Source organism: Lactuca virosa, chromosome 9, assembly GCF_052849685.1.
Source record: "Lactuca virosa cultivar CGN04683 chromosome 9, Lactuca_virosa_CGN04683_v6, whole genome shotgun sequence".
Lineage (NCBI taxonomy): Eukaryota > Viridiplantae > Streptophyta > Magnoliopsida > Asterales > Asteraceae > Lactuca > Lactuca virosa.
Genome location: NC_136434.1, coordinates 214,643,318 through 214,666,652, shown reverse-complemented (window position 1 = coordinate 214,666,652; position 23,335 = coordinate 214,643,318). Strand labels below are relative to the sequence as shown.

Sequence of the window (23,335 nt, the reverse complement as noted above, 5' to 3'; positions counted from 1 at the left end):
TGTTAGTGGTGGTATATTACCGAGTATAGTGATGCTACGTGGTAGACCAGATGATAGTTCTGGCGTCGACGAGGGATCAGGCTCGGACTCTGTAGCCGGGCAGATTGATGATCAGATGAGGGAGTTCATTCCATCTGAAAATTATGCGCAGTATCATTGACCAGACTCCTGTGATCCTCAATGTGATCAAGGAGGACATTATAGAGATTTGTGATGAGAGGCCGAGTGCATTATACACTGATATAGCAGTCATGATAGAGACCCGTACGTTGATGTTTCAGAAATTCAAAGTTTGTGAGGCTTCAGATTGTCGTGGGGGTTAGGGGCCCCATTGTTAGCAGCAGATGGTTGGCAGATGTCGCAAACACTTTTGTCCCAGACATTGTCTCGAAAGGAGACAAGATCTGACTTACTTCCTGTCTCCTGAGGGATAGAGCACGAGATTGATAGGAAGAGGTTGGTAGTGATTTGAGTGATGATGCAGTTGATGTTGTGTCATGGGATGACTTTTAGACCAGATTTCGGGCAGAGTGTGCCAGGCGATTGAGGCGCATCAGTTGGCACAATAGTGTTAGATCTCCACAAGACGACTGAGACTATGGCAGAGATCACCGCCAAGTCTCGGGAAAGAGCTTATATGGTACCACAGTATGCAGCAGATGAGGAAATGAAGAAGGTAAGTTATCAGAACATACTGTAGAATGATAGCAGGGAGATTGTGAGTATCTCGGGGTGCAAGACCCTGAATGATATGACTTCTAGAGCTCGAGAGCGGGATATTGACTCATAGCACATTGGTAAGAGGGAACTAGATCAGTTGCTTATATTTAAGGGTCTCGGGAGGAGACCCTAGATTTAGGATTAGCTTTCGAGGGACCAGCATGACCAGATTCGGTGCAGCACTTGCGGGAAACTGCACAAGGGAGCCTTTCGTTTCAAGGGTTTGAGTAAGTGTGGCCCTGAGTTATCCTTGGTTTGTGTATGGATTATATTTTTTCAAGAGATGTCATATGCCAATTGCATACCGAGAAGTATTAGCGAGTAGTGATAGAGCATTTCCCAAATTGCGGGATTGGGAGAGTACAACGTCATCTTGATTTATTCCAAGACTGAGGAGCAGCACGAGAAGCACCTGAGGGAGGTGCTAGAGACTTTGAGGAGGGAGAGAATTTTCGTAAGGTTCTTCAATTGTGAGTTCTGGTTGCGCGGGGTGCAATTTCTTGGGCACCTTGTCAATCAGAAGGATATTCTAGTCAACCCGGCCAAGATAGAGGCCGTGATGCAGTGGGAGATTCCGAGGTCTCCAATTGAGATTCGGAGCTTCCTGGGTCTAGCGGGTTATTACCGGAGATTTATTCGGATTTTTAGAAGTTGTGTGATCTTTTGGACTGACTAGTATTGGAAACACTAGCAATAGTAAAGGGGTTTTCAGCAGATTGGGCATAGAATGGTAAGAAGGGTTGAGAATCCTTCCAGTATTGTGTACCGCAAGGCGTTAGTCGAATCAAAGCGGGGGAGAATCATCCAAGGATTCAGAAGTAGAGCAGTTTTGAAACTGGGATAAGTTTTGCATCCTGGTCTGGAAGGAAGACAGCCCAAGCGGTTGTATGGTTTGAGGATAGCATGAGATGGAAGTTCGGAAATCTTGCCAATAAGGAGATCTTGTTCCCGTAATGTTTGCTAGCAAGCCTTAGGGAATCAGGTTGGGGATCCCAGTCAGGACATGAGTTCAGCTGAGTGCGGGTCAAGCGCGTGTTTAATCCAGTACTAGAGTGTTGTAAGTCTGCGGGTGTAGCCGTAGCATTCACTAGCAGCCAGGTAGTGATAGAGTGCTGTAAGTCTGCGGGTGTAGCCGTAGCATTCACTAGCAGTCAGATAGTATCAGAGTGTTGTAAGTCTGCGGGTGTAGCCGTAGCATTCACTAGCAGTCAGATAGTATCAGAGTGTTGTAAGTTTGCGGGTGTAGTCGTAGCATTCACTGGCAGTCAGATAGTATCAGAGTGTTGTAAGTCTGCGGGTGTAGCCGTAGCATTCACTAGCAGCTAGATAGTATTAGAGTGTTGTAAGTCTGCGGGTGTAGCCGTAGCATTCATTAGCAGCCAGATAGTGATAGAGTGTTGTAAGTCTGCGGGTGTAGCCGTAGCATTCACAAGATTAGCAGATAGTCCTAGAGTGATGTAAGTCTGTGGGTGTAGCCTCAGCCTTCACTAGGTTGGTAGATAGCGTGAGTGCGTTGTTAGGACGCGAAAAGAACCGTAGTACCCACCATTTCGGGTATAGCAGTAAGGAGATGGAAGTCCACGGATTGGATTTTGGAATTACCTAGGCGGATTAGACCTGGTTAAGCCAGTGATAAGAATGTAGAAGCGCCATTACGGCTATGAGAGCAAGGGAGCAGGGGGCTACTTAAGGTCATTTATGACATGAGGCTACCGATGGTCATGTAGCAATCACTTTTAGCCTTGGGTTTGGTGACGTCAGGATTTGACGTATGGACTCGATCAGTTAGATCAGAAAGTTATTAGAGCCTCAGTGGCATGGTAACTAGTGGCAACTAGTTCTAGAGAAGGAATTTGTTCAGAAGTCGTGTGAGGCGACTAAGTGGGAGTCCTTTGGCTCCGCAACCGGTCCGGAACCCGGTACTTCAGATGATTATCGAATCAGTTGAGACCAGGAAGGCCTAGATAGATTTCGGAAGCAGCCATGTGGCAACATACTGCTTCAGACAGTTCAATGTTTCGGGCAGTTCAGTGTTCAGACAGTTCAGTGTTTCGGGCAGTTCAGTGTTCAGGTAGTTCAGTGTTTCAGACAGTCAGTGTTTCAGGCGGTTCAGTGTTTTCAGGCAGATCAGTGATTCAGACAGTTTTGGGTCTCCAACAGTAATGGTATTTGAGGATCTCATGTATGATAAGCATAACAGATTGCTGAGTAATTCTTAGTCACCCACCGCGGGGTTCATCTATAATGATTCAGTATGAGTGGTCTGTTAGGGATTCAGATCATCTAGAGATAGCAAATTTCAGATAGAGTACATGTGAGCTTGTTGCGAGGGATTAGTTCGCCTGCATATGTTAGGTCTTTGTGATGATTGGTCACAACTACCCTGAGAAGGTTAGGGTGTGCCCAGGATGGTGACCATGTTACTTGAGCAGTTAGCGTGTAAGGTATGATAAGGAGTGATTTCGATGACGAAATCTAATTTAAGTGGGGGAGAGTTGTAACACCCCGTTTATAAAATAAATAAATAAATGTATAGAAGCCCTAAAATGAATAATAATTGAGCGACGCGTTAGTTTCGAGGAGTTAAAAGTCATAATTACAGAAGTCAGGGTGCGTTTGGTAATTAATGGACTTAAATTGAAGATATTTGAAGGCTTAAGGGTTTAATGGTAATATATGGGACTTCTTTTGAAAAGATTTTAGAGGGTAAGGGGCTAATTGATAAATTCCGGATTTTATTTGTAAGGAAATTCCGAAGCTGGGGTCTAAAGGGTAAAATTAGGACCCACTTTGAAAGTAAAGGGGAGGGGAGGGGCCAAAGGTGGCATCATGGAAGAAAGATTGAAGGGGTGACGGGTATATAATATTACCCTCAACCCTAACCCTAGCAAGTGATAGCAGCCGCCAACCTTATGTCTCCCCTGCGCCACCATCCTTCATCCGCCATCGCACAGCCGCCATTAAGGTCGGGAACTGCCATAGCCCTTCCTTTCGACATCAACAGGAGAGTGAGGCAGTCGGAAGTCGTTGATGTGAACCGCCAAGGTCCAGCCGCCATGCGTGAAGACAGCCATCACCCCCCCCCCCCCTTCGCTCGCTGCTCCGACTAGTCGGGATAGCCCTTTGTCGCCGCTCCTTGCCGTCTAAATGCCACAACAGCGCTGCTATCGGAGGTGTGTACACAGGAGAACCGCCGAGGCCGAGGCTGCTATTGCGTTCGTCCTTCTTCCAAGACATCCTACACCCTCCGTCATCATTCATCTCCTCCCGTTCTTCTCTGATCACAGCTAACTGGAGCCCGCCGTCGTCGCCGTGCCGATGTTGATCTTGTTGGACGCCATGTTGTTGTTGCTGCCGGACCGCCGTGAGCCACCAGGTAGGTGGCTGGGTCCATAGTGCAAATTAATGAGAAACGTGTGTGGGGCTATATTTCTTATATTTAGTGTGTGATGCGTGTGTGTTTTGTTTAGCCGAAATTCCCAAGAACAGCCACTGCCACCACCGTGAGGTGGTGGCTGCAGCCTTGAACCACCGCCGACCACCACTTGGTGTGGTTGTGTGTGTGTGTACTAGTTAGTGTGTGTATGTGTGTGTATTTTGTATAAAAGCCTTGTAATTGTAATTAGCATGAAATAATGAAAATAATAATAGTAACCACCACCGTAAGGTGGTGGCCGCCGCCGTGAGCCGCCATTGGCCACCATTACCCGATGTGGTAGTGGGTGGTGCCCCACTAGCAAAACCCCAATAGGCTTAAGGATTAGTTTTGGGCCTATTTGGCCATGTTTGGGTGAAAACCCTAATTAGGGTTTAGAATACCCTAATTGTGAGTAGTTGGTCCTTAGACTTATTGGACCCACTTTTGGGCTATTGAGATTGGATTGTGTATTAAGCCCAATTTCTCCATATCATTTATCTAGTAGAGTAAAGGACTTAATGGATTAAGTCCTTAATGGGTTAAGTAAGAAACACTTAACCCTAATCATCATTTTATGTGAAACCCTAATTTCACTTGGGCTTTGTGTTGGGCCATCCAAGAACAAGTAAATGGACTAGAGTAATTAGTTGGGCTTTAGGATAAGGCCCATATGAAGGATTGGGCTCAATTTGGAAAATTGGGCCATAGTTGGGGCCTAGATGGTTGTATTGATATTGGGCCCCTAGAATGAGACATGTTGGACTAGACTGATCAATTGGGCCTTAAGGGAAGTCCATGTAGAGGTTTGGGCCCAATTTGGAAAATTAGGCCATATGTTGGGCTTTGATCCCTAGTTGACTTTGGGCCTATGGATTGGGCCTTGGGCTTGGGTAAGCCAAGCTAGGGGTAATATAGTAATTATCCAAAGTATGCATTTATAGTTATGTGTTAGACCCCAATTAGTAATTGGGTGTTATTTTGGTGTTGACAGTTCGGGAATCTGTCATCCAGCAGCTAGGGTTGAGTCTGCGGGACTTCAGCAGTGTGGGATTGTGTCTACGGGACTTCAGCAGTGTGAGGTGAGTTTTCCTTCCGGTAGGAACGGGTCTACGGCCACAATGCCGGCCCGTTTAGTCAACGGTAGTTCCGGACTTCGGTCCGATGCAGTAGTTCAGTGTGCTTGATGTCTTTGTGATTCAAGCATGTCTTTGTGTTATGTGTTCCAGACTTCGGTCCGATGCAGTATGCAGTATATGTGTTTATGCTAGTAGTTATGATTATGTTATGCTATGTTCAGTCAGTTCCGGACTTCGGTCCGATGCAGAGGGCAAGGCCCTGGTTAGTTCCGGACTTCGGTCCGATGCAGTTTCCGGACTTCGGTCCGATGCAGAGGGCAAGGCCCTGGTTAGTTCCGGACTTCGGTCCGATGCATTTTCCGGACTTCGATCCGATGCAGAGGGAAAGGCCCTGGTTAGTTCCGGACTTCGGTCCGATACAGTGGGCAAGGCCCAGTAGTTGCTTTATATGTTATTGTTTGGTATGTGGTAGTTTGGGGGAGCTCACTAAGCTTCGTGCTTACGGTTTTCAGTTTGGTTTCAGGTACTCAGTTTTCAAAAGAGGAGCTCGGGAAGATTGCAGTGCACACACCATTTGTTCAGCCTGGGATGTTTATACTCTGATATATTTGACAGTTGTTATGATATTTTGAGATACATTGTTTATGATTCTTATATGACGTTTGATGAATATGGTTTTATTACTGATTTAAAACGAAAATTTCAGACTGTATTTTTGGGATGTTACAGCCACGAATAACCCCTCCAAACAACATGACTCCTAAAAACTAGCTAGCACCTCTCGAATCCCAACAATGCCAATGACTCTAGCTGCTCAAACTAATATCGCTCTCGTGGCACTCGCCATACGTTCATCTGTAATCTCTACCTCGAGCAGGAAACCAAGTTCCCGGCGCATCCCGAAACTTCTTGCTAAGCGCAAGTGACACGAACGATCGGGTAGCACCCGAATCAAACAAGATATGCATCGCCATACCATTGACCGAAAAGGTCCTTATACAAACATAATGCACACATAATTCATACGAATAATAAAGAGTAGAGATTAATAGACACGTACCAGCCACAACGTCTGGCGCTTCCTGAGCCTCCTCAGTGGTCAACTGAAATGCGCGGCTCTTCACCGCTGGAGCATCCGCCTTGGCAGGGCGGCCATCGGTAATCCTCATTGTGGCGGGTGCAGGCGCCGCCACCGCTCCTCCTCCTCCCTACAACCTCGGACAATTGACCCGCTTATGGCCAGTCTGGTTGCATTGAAAACAAATCAAGCCCTTCGTGGGACAGTCCCTGCTCATGTGGCCCTGCTGGCCACATGCATAGCATCCCGTGCCTGTGATACGACAAGCTCCACCGTGCACCCTACTGCACTTGGCACACCGGCCCTGACCCTGCTGACCCCCCATGTCTGAGGTCTTAGGCTTCTTAGTCTGACCCCCCGCTGCCTGCGTCTGCTCCAGCTTCCGCTTGGTGGGGAAATCCATCTCCATTTCCCGTTCCCGGGCCTTCTCTACCATCTCATTCAGGGTTTTGCACCCTGTAAAGCTCACAAACTCTCGGATATCATCCCTCAACATGGAATGATACCTCGTTCTCCTCATCTCCTCATCGGTAGCATACTGCGGGATCAACAAAGCTCGTTCACGAAACTTGGCGGTGATCTCCGCCACGGTCTCGGTGGTCTGCTGAAGGTCATGAAACTCCCTCACAAGTCGTTGCACCTCAATGGCTGGTGAAAACTCTGAGTCGAATTGCCGAACAAACTCGGCCCAGGTCATCTCAGCCACACCGGCTGCTCCCACCTGACTCGTCACCTCGCCCCACCAATCGCGGGCCCTGTCTCTCAGCATACAAGAAGCAAATCCCACCTTTGCCGTATCCGGGCAAGAACTCGTGCACTGGGCGTTTTCGATATCCGCCACCCAACGTCGGCTAACAATGGGGTCCCTGGCCCCGAAAAACTCGGGAACAAGGCGTTGAAGTGAAAAGAGGGCTTTAATTTTTAGAAGGTGATTGGATAAAAAAAGTGTTTATTGTTTATTCCCACCACAATAAGCTAAGTTTAAGTGTTTGGATAGAAATCCTTAAAAATCAACTTATTATGGTAAGAATAAGCTAAATAAACTGATTTTAATAAACATTCTCCCATTGCTTATTGTTTATTCCCACCACAAAAATTCTTGCAAAAACTGTTTATTCTTACCGCAATAAGCTAATAAGCTAATTTATCCAAACACCCCTTTAGTATTAGTTGCCTATTAATTACATGGTTAATTTAAATAAATAAATAAATATAAAGGTCCAGAGTTTTAAATTTATAAGAAAATAAAAAAAATAATGAATTATTAAAATTGAAATATTTTTTTTATCTTTCAAATTTAAACAAATAATTTAAATAAATAAACAAAAGAAATTAATAAGCTTTAATTTAAGAATTTTAAAATTAAAAGGAAAGTCTATTAATAAAATTGATATCCATTTATTACTATATTTATTGTAATTGTTACATTAAAATATTATGTTGAATCCTCTCTAATAAATGATTTTTTTTTTGCTATTTGTCACACTCTAATTCAATTTGTCAAATATCATTTTGTGGTTATTTTGAATTAATTTTTTTCCACATGTCATTTTATGAGTTTTTCTATTTTATTAAATTTCATATAATATTTTAATGTAATAATTGCAACAAATGTATCAATAAATGGATATTAATTTCATTAATAAACTTACATTTTAATTTCAAAATTCCCAAAATTAAAGCTCATTAGTTTCTTTTCTTTATTTAAATTATTTGTTTAAATTTAAAAGATAAAAAACATTTTCATTATAATAATTCATTATTTTTCTTATTTTCTTATAAATTCAAAATTTTCAAATATTTTGACCGTTATATATATATATATATATATATATATATATATATATATATATATATATATATATATATATATATATATATATATATACAAATTAACCTCTGTAATACATGAGTCTCACAACTAGTTTATTAAAATAAGAAAACTGATAAAATGACACGTGGAAAAAAATTAATTCAAAATAACTACAAAATGAGATTTGGCAGAGTCACAGAGTGTGACATGTGGCAAAAAATCTTCATTTATTAGAGTAAGAAGATTTTTTTATTTAATATCAATAATCGATTTTTTTTAAATGGCAACTAACTGTATTCTTATATATAATATATGTCTCTTCAAGAAACTTCAACAATAACCTCTCATTTGAAAGAGTTATTATTTACCGCTAGACATCAATAATCAATTTAAAATTTAATTTTCGCTATATAAAAGATAAACGAGTAACTTATAGACCGTTCCTATGGTTTGGTCGAATTTTACAGTTTTGGTGTCTCATGGTCCTTGCTCCCTTAGCGGATATAAAAATACTAAATTACCATTTTTATTATTTTTATTTTTATTTTACCAATTTATATTTTTTATGAATATATATAAAATAATCAATGTCTCTCTCTCTCTCTCTCAACGAGAATTTTCAACATAGTCTTGGGCCTTTGGTGGTTGAATTGTATGAGGATGTGCTTTAAGGCAAAGGGAAGAATGGGTGGTCTTTAGATTGCCTCTCTCTCTCAATGATAATTTTCAACATAGGGCCTTTGGTGGTTGAATTGTATGAGGATGTGCCTTAAGGCAAAGGGAAGAATGGGTGGTCTTTAGATTGCTTGGTAAGGGTTCAAGGATATGAGAGCCTACACGGTTCAAGTGGAGGATACTACTTGTTTGGAGGAGGTTGTCTCGAAAAGGTGTGTCTACGGATTAACACGATGTTAGAAACGTGGACGGTTCGAGGGCTTGATTTGTGGCCTACGTGTTTACTCGAACACTTAGGGTCAATGATTACGAAGTAAGGTTTTCACTTGTAGTGCGACATTAGAAGTTTTTCAGGGCTCAACCGTAGGGGTTTTTTGGTTTATCAGATGGTGGATTGTGTTGGATTAGTGTCTAAGTCCATAACTATTTTGGTATGTACTTGACCCGATGGTGCATGGTCCTTTTGGGTTGCCTTCACCAAAGCAACTTGATAGGATGAATTATGGAGAGAGAAAGGATTAATTATGATTTATTAATATATTATGAGAATAATATTTTAAAGGAGAAATCATATTGTTTAATTAATATTAGTCAATAATTAATTAAGAATTAATTTTGTGGCTAAAAGAGATTAATTAAACTTAGGGGACTAGAACTATCAATTGTGTGATAGTTGAATATTGGGCTAATGGACTCCATATTAAAGGAGTGGACGAATTCTATAGGGAACCCCATTAGAAATCGTCCAAGGCCTCTAAGGAGGGAGTCCATGGGCTGCTTAGGGCCTAAGCAGTCAAATTAGGGTTTCTTTGTTAGATAACCCTAATAGCCTCACTATTTAAGGACCCATAGGGCACCAAAAACGTGGCTAACTGATTCCTTAGGGTTTCTAGACGTTTTTTGGTGCCTCCTCTTTTCTCCTTCTTCATCCTCTTGCTCTAGGTGTTTGTGAGCCATTAGAGGTGTGACATTTGTGACACTAAGCTTTCTAAAGCCAATTACAAGAAGGAACTGAGATTGTTATTGCTACATAACAATCAAGGTAAGATTTAAACCTTAATTCATATGTTATTTGATTATCACATGCTAGATCTAGGGTTTATAGCTTTGGATGATTATTGCATGTTCATTAGACAAACTAGATCCAAAGCTTTAGGGTTTGCATGTACACCATAGGAATGATGTAGTGCTCAAAACCCATCAGATTGCATCGGTTGACATTGCAGATCTGGGTACTATTTGGAGCATTAGCTGAAGCACGAGTGCATAAGGTTGTATAGCCCGATAGGCGTGCTAAGGGTGGTAAGAGGTTTGATAGAGATCTGAAGTTGGGCTAACATCAAGGTTTTTTTTTTGAAACGGTAAATATACTAAACTATTCCTAAATTATTTCACTTATGTCCACAGTGGGACTTGAACCCTTGACCTCAAGGAGGAAGGACAATACTAGATACCGTTGGGCTAGAAAGGTTTTGGTTGGATGCGGATCGGCTATCCATAGTTTCCGTTTTTGAGTTCAGTTATAAGGGTTGGAGTTAATTTGTACTTTGTATACTTTGTAAGCCAAGGTGGAGATTGTCGGTCAAGTCACACGTGGCTTAGAAGTTAAAACCAAAGTCTAACGTTAAAAGTGACAATATCCTATGGTCTAGGGACTATTGGGTAAATAGTCAAAATGTATTTTGACTTTAGCATATTAAAAGAAATCATACATACACACATCATGTATTCATGCAATAAATATTATTCTTTGGCTTTTTCTGTTGATTTTCACAACGTTTATTCTTAATTATTATTTCAATATATTGGTTTTTATTAGTTTGAAATGAAGTAACGGCCTTGTTTCATGTGTTAAAATTACTTTTATTATGGACTTCGTAAAACACTTCAGAATCTTTTGTATCTTTCGTACTCATTTGACTTGTAAACTAGTTTTTTTCATTTACTTATTAACCAGTTGTTATGAACTCAACACACAAGTATCTAATGGAACAGGGGCAGCCTCTGTATTGATCTCAAGTTCATAACAAAAAAAACAACAAGAAATAGGAAGAAACAATAAGAACAATAAGAAATAGCGATTCGAGATGATATGGTCTCCAAGGGTAGAAAAAACTTCTAATATTCTCTGCCTACCTTTTATGAACATGCACTCCCTATAATATAGACTGCCAAGACGGATGATTGGCTTAAATTCCCAAAATGCCCCTGCTGACCCACTATCCTTGCAGTGCCTTCGTGGTTGCCCTGGTCCCCCCTTAGCTGGAATCTTTTTGTTCCTCTTTCGCTGATAGGTGTATTGCAAAGGTGGGTGCACAACATTACTCTTCCCCCAAAGATTAACCTTGTCCTCAAGGTCAAATTCAGGAAAGGTTTGTTGGATTGTCATAAAGTCTTCCCATGTAGCTTCGAATTCCGGCACCTCCTTCCACTTGATCAAGACTTCCATTCTTTGCCCTGCTTCCTCTACTTGATTCCTTACCCCCAAAACTGCTTCTGGTATCCACTAGAGCACCATTTCTTCAGATAAGTGAGTTGGTAAGGTAGGGTTTGCCACTTGATCTCCAATGGCTTTTTTTAATTGAGAAACGTGGAACATAGGGTGAATATTGGCTGAGTCGGGCAATTTGAGCTTATAAGCCACTGACCCAATTTTTTTGATAGTCAGGTAAGGCCCATAATAACGAGCTGCTAACTTCTGGAATGGTCTATGAGCCATGGATCGTTGTCGGTAAGGTTGTAGTTTTAGGAAGACCCATTCCCCTTCCTCGAATGTGACTTCCTTACGACTTTTATCTGCCAACCTCTTCATTCTTTGCTGGGATTGAATCAAATGTCCTTTAAGATCATCGAGTATGGCGTCCCTTTCTAGGAGTTTCTCTTCGACTGTAGAGACAGTCGTTCCTCCTGTTTGCAGCCTCAAAACACGGGGTGGATCACGACCATATAAGGCCTTGAAGGGTGTGATCTTTCCAGACGTGTTGTAGGCTGTGTTGTGCCAAAACTCAGCCCAATGTAGCCATTTCGACCATGTTCGAGGTTTTCCTTGTATGAAGCAGCGAAGGTAAAGCTCCACCGATTTGTTGACTATCTCCGTCTGACCATCCGTTTGTGGGTAGTAGGCGATACTCCGGAGCAAATTGGTGCCCTGCATCTTGAACAACTCACTCCAAAATAAGCTCATAAATACCTTGTTCCTATCTGAAACTATTGTGTTTGGAAACCCATGGAGCCTCACTACTTCCTTGATAAAGGTTGCTGCCACTGTGACTGTGAGGGATGTTTCATGGCTATGAAGTGTGAGTATTTGGTGAGACGGTCAACCACCACTAGAATCGAATTGAACCCATTAGAGTTAGGAAGTCCCTCTATGAAGTCCATAGAGATATCGTCCCAAACTTGTTCTGGAATTGATAGAGGTTGTAGAAGTCCAGTCGGGTGTGTGTGTAGGGACTTCTGTGTTTGACAAATCACACAACTTTGGACATATTTTTGAACAGTTTTTCTCATTCCCACCCAGAACCATTCGAAGGCCAATCTTTGATATGTTCTCAACTCACCCGCGTGACCCCCAATCACCGAATCATGAAATTCACGGAGTAGATTTGGTATTAATTTGGAGTTGTGGGGGATTACCAATCTACCCTTGTACAAGAGTATGTCATTCGCCACAGAATATCCAACAGGAGATTTGCTATCCTCTGTGATGTCTAACCTCAATTGTTGAATGAACGGGTCATTCTTAATTTCATCATTTAATTCTTCTAGGGGCAAGGACCAGGAGGATTGAAGCAGTTGCAGTTCCATATTAGAATCAATCTTTCGCGAGAGGGCGTTAGCCACCTTATTGGTGACCCAGGGCTTGTAGTGAATTTCAAAATCGAATCCCATTAGCTTGTACATCCATTTCTGATATTCCGGACCAACCTCCCTTTGCTCCATCAAGTACTTAAGGCTTTGTTGGTCCGTTTTAATGATGAAGTGTCTTCCCATCAAGTAATGCCTCCATTTCCTCACCGCCAAAACGATTGCCATTAGTTCTTTTTCGTAGATGGACTTGAGTCGATTCCGTGCTCCAAGGACTTGGCTATAATAAGCTATGGGATGACCTTCTTGTGTTAGAATTGCCCCGAGTCCTGCTCCAGATGCGTCCGTTTCCACAATAAATACCTTAGAAAAGTTTGGCATTGCCAAAATGGGTGTGTTTGTGAGAGCAATTTTCAGAGCTGCAAACGCTTCAGTGGCCTCCTTGCTCCACTGGAACCCATCCTTCCTCAACTGGTCGGTCAAGGGAGAAGCAATCCTTGCATAGCCGGCTATGAATTTCCGGTAATACCTGGTAAGCCCTAGGAATCCTCTTAGCTCCTTAAACGAAGTGGGTAAAGGCCAAGCAACCACGACCTTGATTTCTCCTCATCCACCGCCACCCCTTGTTCAGACACCCGCAGGGTCACCCACTGCCCGTTCACTTGGAACTTCATCAATTAGGTCTTCCAATTGGTGGTAACGGCCCCGAGTTTCTCCAGCCACTGAACTCCCAAAATCACATCAGAACTACCCAAGGTGAGAGGAAGAAAATCTTCCTTGATAGTCAACCCTTGCACCAGAACCCCTTGGCATTTTCCATGACCTGACACCGCTTCCCCTGTTCCCAACGAAACCCCAAACCCAGCTGTGGGGGTGACTGGAATGTGGAGTTGTTGAATCGCTGTTAATGATAGAAAATTATGGGTTGCCCCTGGATCTATTAGAACCACTACTTCAGTGTCTGCTAGGGTCCCTTTGAGCTTGAGGGTTTTCGGATTTGCCAACCCCATCACTGAATTCAGACAAATTCTGGATAAAGTACTCGTTTCCTGAGGAAGGATGGTTGCTTCCTCTGATGATTCTGCTTCGTCATCTACCTCGTCTTCATTCAGGAGCAACACACTTAATTCCTTCTTTTTGCATTTATGTCCCGGATTCCACTTCTCATCACAACGATAACACAGACCCTTCTCCTTCTTGTTCTGTAGCTCTTTATCGGACAACCTTCTTACTTCTCCTGGACCTCGATTGTTCATAGAATTGCTTACCGGAGTATAAAATTGGGATGATGAGGTGCTTTGGGGAGAGTACACGGTCGTCCTAATGGGGGTAATTAAGGGTGGTCCGGATAAAGTTCCAGTAGACGTTGATCGCAAGCTGATTCCCCCGTTCGAGTTAGTGTTTTTCTTGATTTGTAGCTGTTGAGATCGTAGCTTCTCTTCAGCCTTGATGGCAAGGGCCATCGCATGATCAACTGATCTGGGCTCAAGCATCCGCACCTCAGACCTAATGTCACCTTGGAGTCCATTAACAAATTGGCCCATAGTGATATCGTCCGGTAAGGTGCAAAGCGGGGCAAGTAGTTCAATGAATGAACGTTGATATTCTAAAACCGACCTGGTCTGACTCAAAGATAACCATTGTTCGTAGATCGTACCTTCATTCCTTGGTCGAAATTGTTGGAGAAGGAGAGACTTCAGCTCATTCCATCGCGTTATCGGTCTTCGTTTGTGCTCCCATTAAAACCAGAGAAGGGCGTCACCTTCTAGGGCAACCACGGCCGCCTCCAACTTGTCCGATTCTGTCAGTTTATAGAAGTTGAAGTATCTCTCCGCCCTCAATATCCATCCATCTGGGTGCTCACCGTCGAACAATGGCATGTCCAACTTCCGAAATCTCCAGTTGGAACCAACCCCGTATTCGCTTCCCATGGATCGACCCCCACCTCCGGTGTTGCCACCTTCAGTGTTGTTTTTGGAACCTCCGCTGGACACCGTAACCATCACCCTGGGTGTCTCCACTAGTGCAGATCCAGAAACATTTGTTCCTTCTGGTCGATTCTTGGCTAGGGCACTCAAGACCTCAGCAAACTTTTGGTCCATCTTCAATTGAAGAGACACCATGGAATCCGCCTGATGTTGGATTTGATTTCCTTGAGTTTCCAAACGATCATACAATATCCCCAGCTCTGATTCTAGCGATTCCACTCTCTTCAGTTGGGCTCCTCCGGTTTCCTTTCCTCCTCCTTTTTCCCAGCCATACTCCAGGTAACTTTACCTGCTCTGATACCAATTTGTTATGAACTCAACACACAAGTATCTAATGGAACAGGGGCAGCCTCTGTATTGATCTCAAGTTCATAACAAAAAAACAACAAGAAATAGGAAGAAACAATAAGAACAATAAGAAATAGCGATTCGAGATGCTATGGTCTCCAAGGGTAGAAGAAACTTCTAATATTCTCTGCCTGCCTTTTATGAACATGCACTCCCTATAATATAGACTGCCAAGACGGATGATTGGCTTAAATTCCCAAAATGCCCCTGCTGACCCACTATCCTTGCAGTGCCTTCGTGGTTGCCCCTGGTCCCCCCTTAGCTGGAATCTTTTTGTTCCTCTTTTGCTGATAGGTGTATTGCAAAGATGGGTGCACAACACCGGTTAGATACTAAACGTAGTATAAACATGTCATCCTTTTTATTGTAAAAGACTTTAACCGATTTATAGTTGTATACGGTTATACGCAAGATATAAAGTTTAAAACTTTTTTACTTTTTGTTATTTTAAGAACATAGAAGATTCTTTTCATTGTGAGGATGGCAAATGATATCTTACATCATTGAACGATAAGCGTACTACTTGCTGACTCACATCCACAAAAAAAAATGACAACAGCCATCCTTGAGAATGTAGAGAGTACTGATCAAACACACAAACTGAAATTTTGATAAGTTGGGAGAACACAAGAAGTTCGCTTTCAAGTTCATCTTGGACCTCCTGCAATGCATGCAACCAAATGGTTCTCCAAATTGATAAAATACTCAGATTACATGAAATGATCGATATAAACCAAATAGTTTTCTATATATATATATATATATATATATATATATATATATATATATATATATCTACTTTTATTGGTGCCTACGGAATACTTCCTTTTGAATTTAAGCTTTTTTTTTTTTTTTTAATGTTGTAATTCACAAATGCTTCTTGAAAACGTCTCAAGTTTTGTGCAAGCACACGCACCTTCAGAAATAAGCTTCTCAATACTTCTAGTCAATGAGGGTAAATCTTCTATATGAAAAGATTTAAACTCATACTCTGGCAAATGAGTTTCAGGGTGAAATGGGCAACTTTCAAAGGTAAAACGTATCACAGCTAAAAAATCAACCTCGAGTGATTCATCCTCACTACATGAAGTATCATCCTCCATGTGAAATGAAAAAGATCTAAACCTCAAACAACCACTTAAGTCTAAGTAGACAAGCTTTTTTAGACATCCAATGGGAGCATGAAGTTCTACCAAGTTATGACAATCTTTAAGAACTAACTTCTCGATATTTGGAGTCAGCCCAAGGTCAAAGGTCCTCAACTTTGACTGACAAATGTTGAGGGACACAAGCTTTTGGCATTGATTGACCAGGCGAAGTTCTTCCAAATCATAACAATTTTCAAGATCTAACTCCTCAAGATTTGGAGTGAGCCCAAGGTGAAGAATCCTCAGCTTTGAATTAATGAAATTGAGAGACCTGAGATTTAGACATCTATGGGGCAAGTGAAGGTCTACCAAAGCTTTGCATTCAGAAATACACAACTCACTGAGATTGGGAACCCGACTGAGGTCAAGGGTCCTCAACTTTGAACACTGAATATTGATGAATGTCAGTATTGGACATTCGGTGATGTAAATTTCTTCCAAATTGTTGCATTTTAGAAGATACAACCTCTCTAGATTTGGACTCAGCTCAAGGTCAAGGGTCCTCAGCTTTAAACCAGTAAGGTGGAGGGATCTAAGCTTTAAATATTCATCAGCCATGTGAAGTTCTTCCAAATCATTACAATGGAAAACACTTAAATACTCGAGATTTGGAGTCCGCCCAAGGTCAAGTGTCCTGAGGTTTGAATTAATGAGTGATATGAATGTGAGATTTAGACATCTATCGGGCATTTGAAGTTCTACCAAATCACAATCTTCAAGTATCAAATTCTCGAGATTTGGAGTCAACCCAAGGTCAAGCGTCCTCAACTTAACACGATTAAGTTCAAGGGATCTGAGTTTTAAACATCTACCGGGCATGTAAAGTTCTACCAAATCACCAGGTTCATCTCCAAGTCCCTCCAGCATCAATGTCTCAAGATTTGGAGTCAACCCAAGGTCAAGGGACCTCAACTTTGGCCCACTTAGGTCGAGGAATCTGAGCTTGTTGAGAACCTAACATAAGCAAAATAACAAATTGAATTAATATTGGTATAATAACAAACCAATGGATGTATAGCATTATAATGAATCATGAGTCATGCAAAACAATACCTTTTTTTCTCCTCTTTCCCAAAGTTGTATGATATCGCTGTAAGTCATCTCAAGTGCAACAAGGTTATTTGCTTGAAATGATTTGGGTAAAGATCTAAAGGGGTACTTGTGCCAACGTAGATATCGTAAAACATTCGGAAAGTATAGGCTAGCTTTATTAGATTTCCAATTACACCACAGAACTTCTAAAGCATTTAGACAGTTTGGGATGAGTTTATTAATTTTCAGATTCAAGTAATTTTCTTCATCAGCCACATTAAGAACCCGAAGTTCCTTCATCTTTCTAAGACCTTTCATAATGATTTGCGGATCTAGTCCCCTATAGTAGAATTTGATACATCTTGTTGCTTCTGTACCCTGTAATAGAAAAGCAATCACCATGAAACTTGTTTGTAACAAATGAAAATGTGTTAGTTTCTCCAACTTACAAATAAATCTGAGCCTTACCATGTCATTGGCCAATATATCTTCAATTTCCTTTCTATCCCACAATCGGCTATGTTTGTTAGGCATATCGGGGTGCGATCGACGAACAATATTCCTGCCCATTTCTTCTAAATGGTCATGCATGCCCACACATTCATCGTTTCCAATAGTTATGAGAGATTTTTGCTCAAGAATTTTTAAACCAATTATAGCATAAAATCCACAGCTTTCAAGTGCTTGGATTGCTGATTTTTTCCACCGACCTTTTAATATGGTTGCAATATCCAGGAATATTTCCTTATGTTCGTCGTCCAAACCGATATAGCTTAATTCCAACTTCTTCTGAGTTTCCTCTAACGGGATTGTTTTTAGTCTGGCTAGGGCATCTACCCATTCAGGTTTACTTTTACCACAAAGAAATGAACCCAAAACTTTGATTGTTAAGGGAAGACCAGCAGCATAACATACAACTTGTCCTGATAGCTCCTCATACCCTTGAATTGGAATCTCTTTCCCAAATGCATATCTACCGAATAGGCAGATTGCTTCCTTATCCGATAACAAATTGAGATTATAAATCTTCACTTCATGTGCTACAAGCACTTGTTGTTCTCTTGTTGTAATGATAATTATGCTTCCTGGCTTAAACCAATTACGTTTACCGGCTAACGCCTCAAGCTGGTCTACATGATCCACATCATCTAGAACAAGAAGAACCTTTCTACCACACATCATCCAAGACATCATATTCTTCCCCTCATTTTCACTGCCTACTTTGATGTATTGATCATTTAAGACATCTGAAAGGACCCGCTTCTGCAACAATTTCAAACCGGACAAAGAATCATTTGAAACTTCTCTGACATTTTCAATGAAGCTTTTCCCTTCGAACTGAAAAGATATCTTATTAAAAACAGCTCTGGCCAATGTTGTCTTCCCACCACCTCCTATCCCCCAGATGCCGATCATGCAAACATCATTAGAAGCATTTTCTAAAGATGATAAAATATCATCAATCCGAGTCTCCATGCCTACTAACTTTTCATCAACGAAGACATTAATGGAACGTAAATCTAGTGAAAGCTTTTCAACAATTTGTCGGATGAATTTAGCTTCATGCCTGTATATTAGAGAAGATTCAGTTAGGTTACTCAAAATTCCCACATAAAACAAATACTTTCAGATCTATAACATACAAATGTAAATCTGGTAATAACATTGTAATATAATCAAATTTCATATTTAATTTTTTGATAAGACTCCAGGATTGAGTTAAGATTTGACAATCCAACATGAGAGGCCATGTCCGAGCCTTTTACATCCAAGATAAATATAGATAAGAAAGAAACAAAATGAAAGAATGTTGTACTGATATGATGAAGAAATTACCCATCGGTGTTCTTCAACTCCCAACCGGCCACATCAGCTGCTTCTTTCAAAGCCTTTCTCCATTTCCCAGCAGCCTCTTCATTTTCATGTTTCGCAAAGGCTTCTCCAACTGCCCCTATCTGATTGCGGATTTCGGAGGGTTCCACATCACAGAATACGGGGTAAACAGTATGCTCGGTTGTCTTCTGACACTCCATTATCTTCACAAGCTCATCCAAGCACCAAGATGAAGAGGCGTAGTTCTTGGAGAAGACAATGATGAAGAACTTTGAGGCTTCAATGGATTCCATGAGCTCATCACTGATCCTTTTCCCTCTTTTGATTCTCTCATCATCCTTGTAAGTGTGAATGTTTTTCTCCTGAAGAGCATGATAAAGATGATCAATGAAGTTCTTACGAGTATCTTCACCTCTAAAACTCAAAAACACATCATATTTAAAGCTCTTTTGAACGAATGAAGTTGAAGAAGACGCCATTGATATTGGTATGACTGAAGGATCCTGTAGAATCAAATATTTGTAAAGGAAAGTACATGAGATGAATTGAATATAAGAAGACAATGGTTGTATGACCAAACAACGGTTATATGACTAGTATTACACAAAGACAACCAATAAGCATGACCTTAAAACCTCACCACACCAAACACTAAAAAAATTGATAAATCTTTAAAATCAAATAAATACATGCCCTTCTGTCGCAGCCCTTTCACATATGCGTATCCAGTCGCGTAATTAAAGAGATCAATTTTCTTTATTGCAAAAACAAAGACTATAAAAACTTAATTAACCATAGAAAAGTTAATCATTTAAAAATTAACACAGATTTTCGACGTAGCACATAGTATTAGAAATAAATAACAAAGTAAGAGATTGAGAGAGTGACGGACTATATATATATAAAAGTAGGTTAGATTCTTTTACTTACGAGAGAATGATGGAGACGATTCGGGGAAGAATTGGGGCTGTTTTCCTTTGCTGAGACTGACGATTTGGGGCTGGTGTCGCAGAGGATAGAAAATATACAGCAATAGATGAAAGAGTAAAATGAAGTAGACTTCTATTTTGACCGACCGACTGTAGTAATTCTATTTTGACTTGTAAAAAGACGCACCTCAGATATATACGAGAGGCGCTTTCTTTGTATAAAAAAAACTTTTTCCCATTTATCATATTTTCATTCATTTATTTATCTGTCATTTTGTGGTGATTTTTAATTGAATTTTTTTTCATATAGCATTTACTTTCATTGATTTGGTTATATGTCATTTTGTGGTTATTTTCAATTTAATTTTTTTCATACGGCATTTTGTGGTTGTTTCATTTTCATTAATTGATGTTTTTAATTTTTATTTTTCAAATTTGTTTTATTTTTTTAATTTATGTCATAATATTTTTAAAAAACAAATAAATTAAATAAAACATAATTAAATTAAATACTTAATTAAACATACCGTTTTAAAAATAAAAATGACATTACAACAAGAAAAATATCGACCGAAAACATAATAAATTTAAAAATATAAAACCGATACATTATTCTTCGCTTAAATATTTTCGTTCGATCTTCGCCTTTATTTCTCGGAACACCTCCAACCGTCTCGGTGGCATATTCTCATCGCTTGTAACACCCAGAATTTAGAATGTTAATTATGGAAATAAAACCTTCTTTCTGAAGGTCAACTCGCCGAGTTTAAGGCATAAACTCGACGTGTTGGAAATATGTGGCATGCGCGTTTTGAAGATCAACTCGACGAGTTGGGGATGTCCAAAACCCTAATTTTCGGGTACTGCACCTTATTTAAAGGACTTAACTTCTAGGGCAGTGGCGGACGCACAACGTTTTAGTAGGGGTGGCACTAAAAAAAAATTCCGAAAAAATCTAAATTACTAGTGGCACTCGTATTTTAAGCCGGTGCACCTAATAGAAAAAAACATAAAAAAAATTACACTACGTACCGGAATCGGAGCAGTGGTCCGGGACCCCCCGGGCTCCACTAAGGTTCGCCACTATTCTAGGGTTGTCCTCCTTACCAGCCTCCCTTATCTAGAAGAAACCATAGATCGTTTTTCCACTTGTTCCTTGAGTTTTGTGAGTTTTAGAGTGATTGTTGGAAATCTTTAAAGGAAGCATTGAAGAGAGAAACATCAAGCTTGGAGAAGTAATCTTGGATCCAGAAACCCTACATCAAAGGCTACATCTCGAAGGTATAAAGTCATAACCTTGACATGTAGCTTGTTAGATCTCATCTCTTGTAGTTTTGGCTTGGTTTTGGGTCTTTGACCGAGTTATCCAAGAAGAAGAGGATTTTGGGGGTTGTTAGGGCAGATCTGACCCCTAAATGACCTCTTGAAGCTTAAAGTTGCAAGCTTTATCGGTCCCTATGTCCTGTTAGGGCAGATCTGACCCCTAAATGACCTCTTGAAGCTTAAAGTTGCAAGCTTTATCGGTCCCTATGTCCCATGCTTGCCATATGTTTATTATGAAGCCTAAAATGGACCTTAGAGAGCATTTCAAGCATGCATGGATGTAAAGTTAGAAACTTTACGTGATTTGTCCACCCTTAGACATCATATCTGTGTTTTGGGACGTTGAATTGAGAGTTTAAGGGCTTAATGGGTCAAGACCTTCGTTAAAGGACTTAGGGTTTGAGTTTGTAGCCTCATGGATGATCCTTGGGAGTAAGTTGGAAACTTTATCCTCCTAGACATTTCTATGGATGGGGATCTGAGGTTTGGAGCCTTTGGAATCGAGAAAAAAAGGGTTGGTGTCGCAGAGGATAGAAAATATACATCAATCGATGAAATGAAGTAGACTTCTATTTTGACCGACTGTTGTAATTCTATTTTGACTTGTAAAAAGACGCACCACAGATATACGAGAGGTGCTTTCTTTGGAGAATCCTCCCTAATAAATAAAGAACTTTTTGCCACTTGTCACACTCTCATTGATTTGGCCATATGTCATTTTGTGGTTATTTTCAATTAAATTTTTTCCACATGGCATTTTGTGGTTGTTTCATTTTTATTAAATGTATTAATTGCAATAAATATAATAATAAAGGCATTTTAATTTCATTAATTAACTTTCCTTCTAATTTCAAAATTTCTCAATTAAAGCCCATTAGTTTTCTTTGTTTATTTATCTAAATTATTTGTTTAAATTTAAAAGAGAAAAAACACTTAATTTTAATAATTCAATATTTTTCTATTTTTCTTATAAATTCAACTTCTCAAATGTTTATAATTTTATATATAGTTTTTTTAAATTAACTCATTTAATACATGAGTCTTACACCTAGTATTCATCAAATGGATATTATGGGAAAGATGTTATTATATCTTATTATATCCAAAATGTTCATCTCATCATTCTAGTCATACTTTGGGTGCTATAACACCTATGGTGAAAATCGACAACATCAAATAACATATGATAACACATACTATTTTCTATATATATATATATATATATATATATATATATATATATTTGATGTTTTTAATTTCTATTTTTCTAATTTGTTTTATTTTTTTAATTTATGGCATAATATTTTTTTAAAAACAAATAAATCAAATAAAACATAATTAAATTAAATACTTAAGTAAACATACTGTTTTAAAAATAAAAACGACATTACAACAAAAAAAAACATCGACCGAAAACATAATAAATTTAAAAATATAAAACCGATACACTATTCTTCGCTTAAATATTTTCGCTCGATCTTCGCCTTCATTTCTCGGAGCACCTCCAACCGTCTCGGTGGCATATTCTCATCACTTGTAACACCCAAAATTTAGAAGGTTAATTATGGAAATAAAACCTTATTTCTAAAGGTCAACTCGTCGAGTTTAAGGCATAAACTCGACGTGTTGGAAATATGTGGCATGCGCGTTTTGAAGAACAACTCGACGAGTTGGGGAGGTCCAACTCGACAAGTTGGCGTTGGAAGAGAAAACCCTAATTTTTCGGGTATTACACCCTATTTAAAGGACTTAACTTCTAGGGTTGTCCTCCTTACCAGCCTCCCTTATCCAGAAGAAAGCCTAGATCGTTTTTCCACTTGTTCCTTGAGTTTTGTGAGTTTTGCAGTGATTTTTGGAAATCTTTGAAGGAAGCATTGAAGAGAGAAACATCAAGTTTGGAGGAGTAATCTTGGATCCATAAACCCTACATCAAAGGCTACATCTCGGAGGTATAAAGTCATAACCTTGACATGTAGCTTATTAGATCTCATCTCTTGTAGTTTTGGCTTGGTTTTGGGTCTTTGACCGAGTTATCTAAGAAGAAGAGGATTTTGGGGGTTGTTAGGGAAGATCTGACCCCTGAATGACCTCTTGAAGCTTAAAGTTGCAAGCTTTATCGGTCCCTATGTCCCATGCTTGCCATATGT

General features: G+C 40.1%; 1 protein-coding gene across 2 annotated transcripts; it reads right to left on the bottom strand.

The window, feature by feature from the left end:
• Nucleotides 1-15,340: 15,340 nt before the first annotated feature.
• LOC145137295 (disease resistance protein RPV1-like) lies at nt 15,341-20,000 on the bottom strand. 2 transcript variants are annotated; one of them, XM_079071436.1, is made up of 6 exons: nt 19,867-20,000; nt 18,940-19,439; nt 17,572-18,670; nt 17,125-17,481; nt 15,840-17,025; nt 15,341-15,584 (listed from the first exon to the last, which is right to left on the bottom strand). In XM_079071436.1, the coding sequence occupies exons 2-6, from the start codon at nt 19,413-19,415 to the stop codon at nt 15,571-15,573; spliced, it is 3,132 nt and encodes a 1,043-aa protein (XP_078927562.1). In that variant the 5' UTR covers nt 19,416-19,439; nt 19,867-20,000; the 3' UTR covers nt 15,341-15,570. The 2 variants fall into 2 exon arrangements, with proteins under 2 accessions (XP_078927562.1, XP_078927561.1); XM_079071435.1 differs by lacking the exon at nt 15,341-15,584 and having other exon boundaries at nt 15,640-17,025.
• Nucleotides 20,001-23,335: the final 3,335 nt, after the last annotated feature.

Bases quoted from the DNA above. Each gene is read 5' to 3' on its own strand.
- LOC145137295 (XM_079071435.1), bottom strand. From the start codon at position 19,415: ATGGCGTCTTCTTCAACTTCATTCGTTCAAAAGAGCTTTAAATATGAT. The intron at 17,482-17,571 runs GTAAGGCTCAGA...TTTCTATTACAG, and splicing joins ATATATTGGCCAATGACATG to GGTACAGAAGCAACAAGATG. The intron at 17,026-17,124 runs GTATTGTTTTGC...TGCTTATGTTAG, and splicing joins GGGAAAGAGGAGAAAAAAAG to GTTCTCAACAAGCTCAGATT.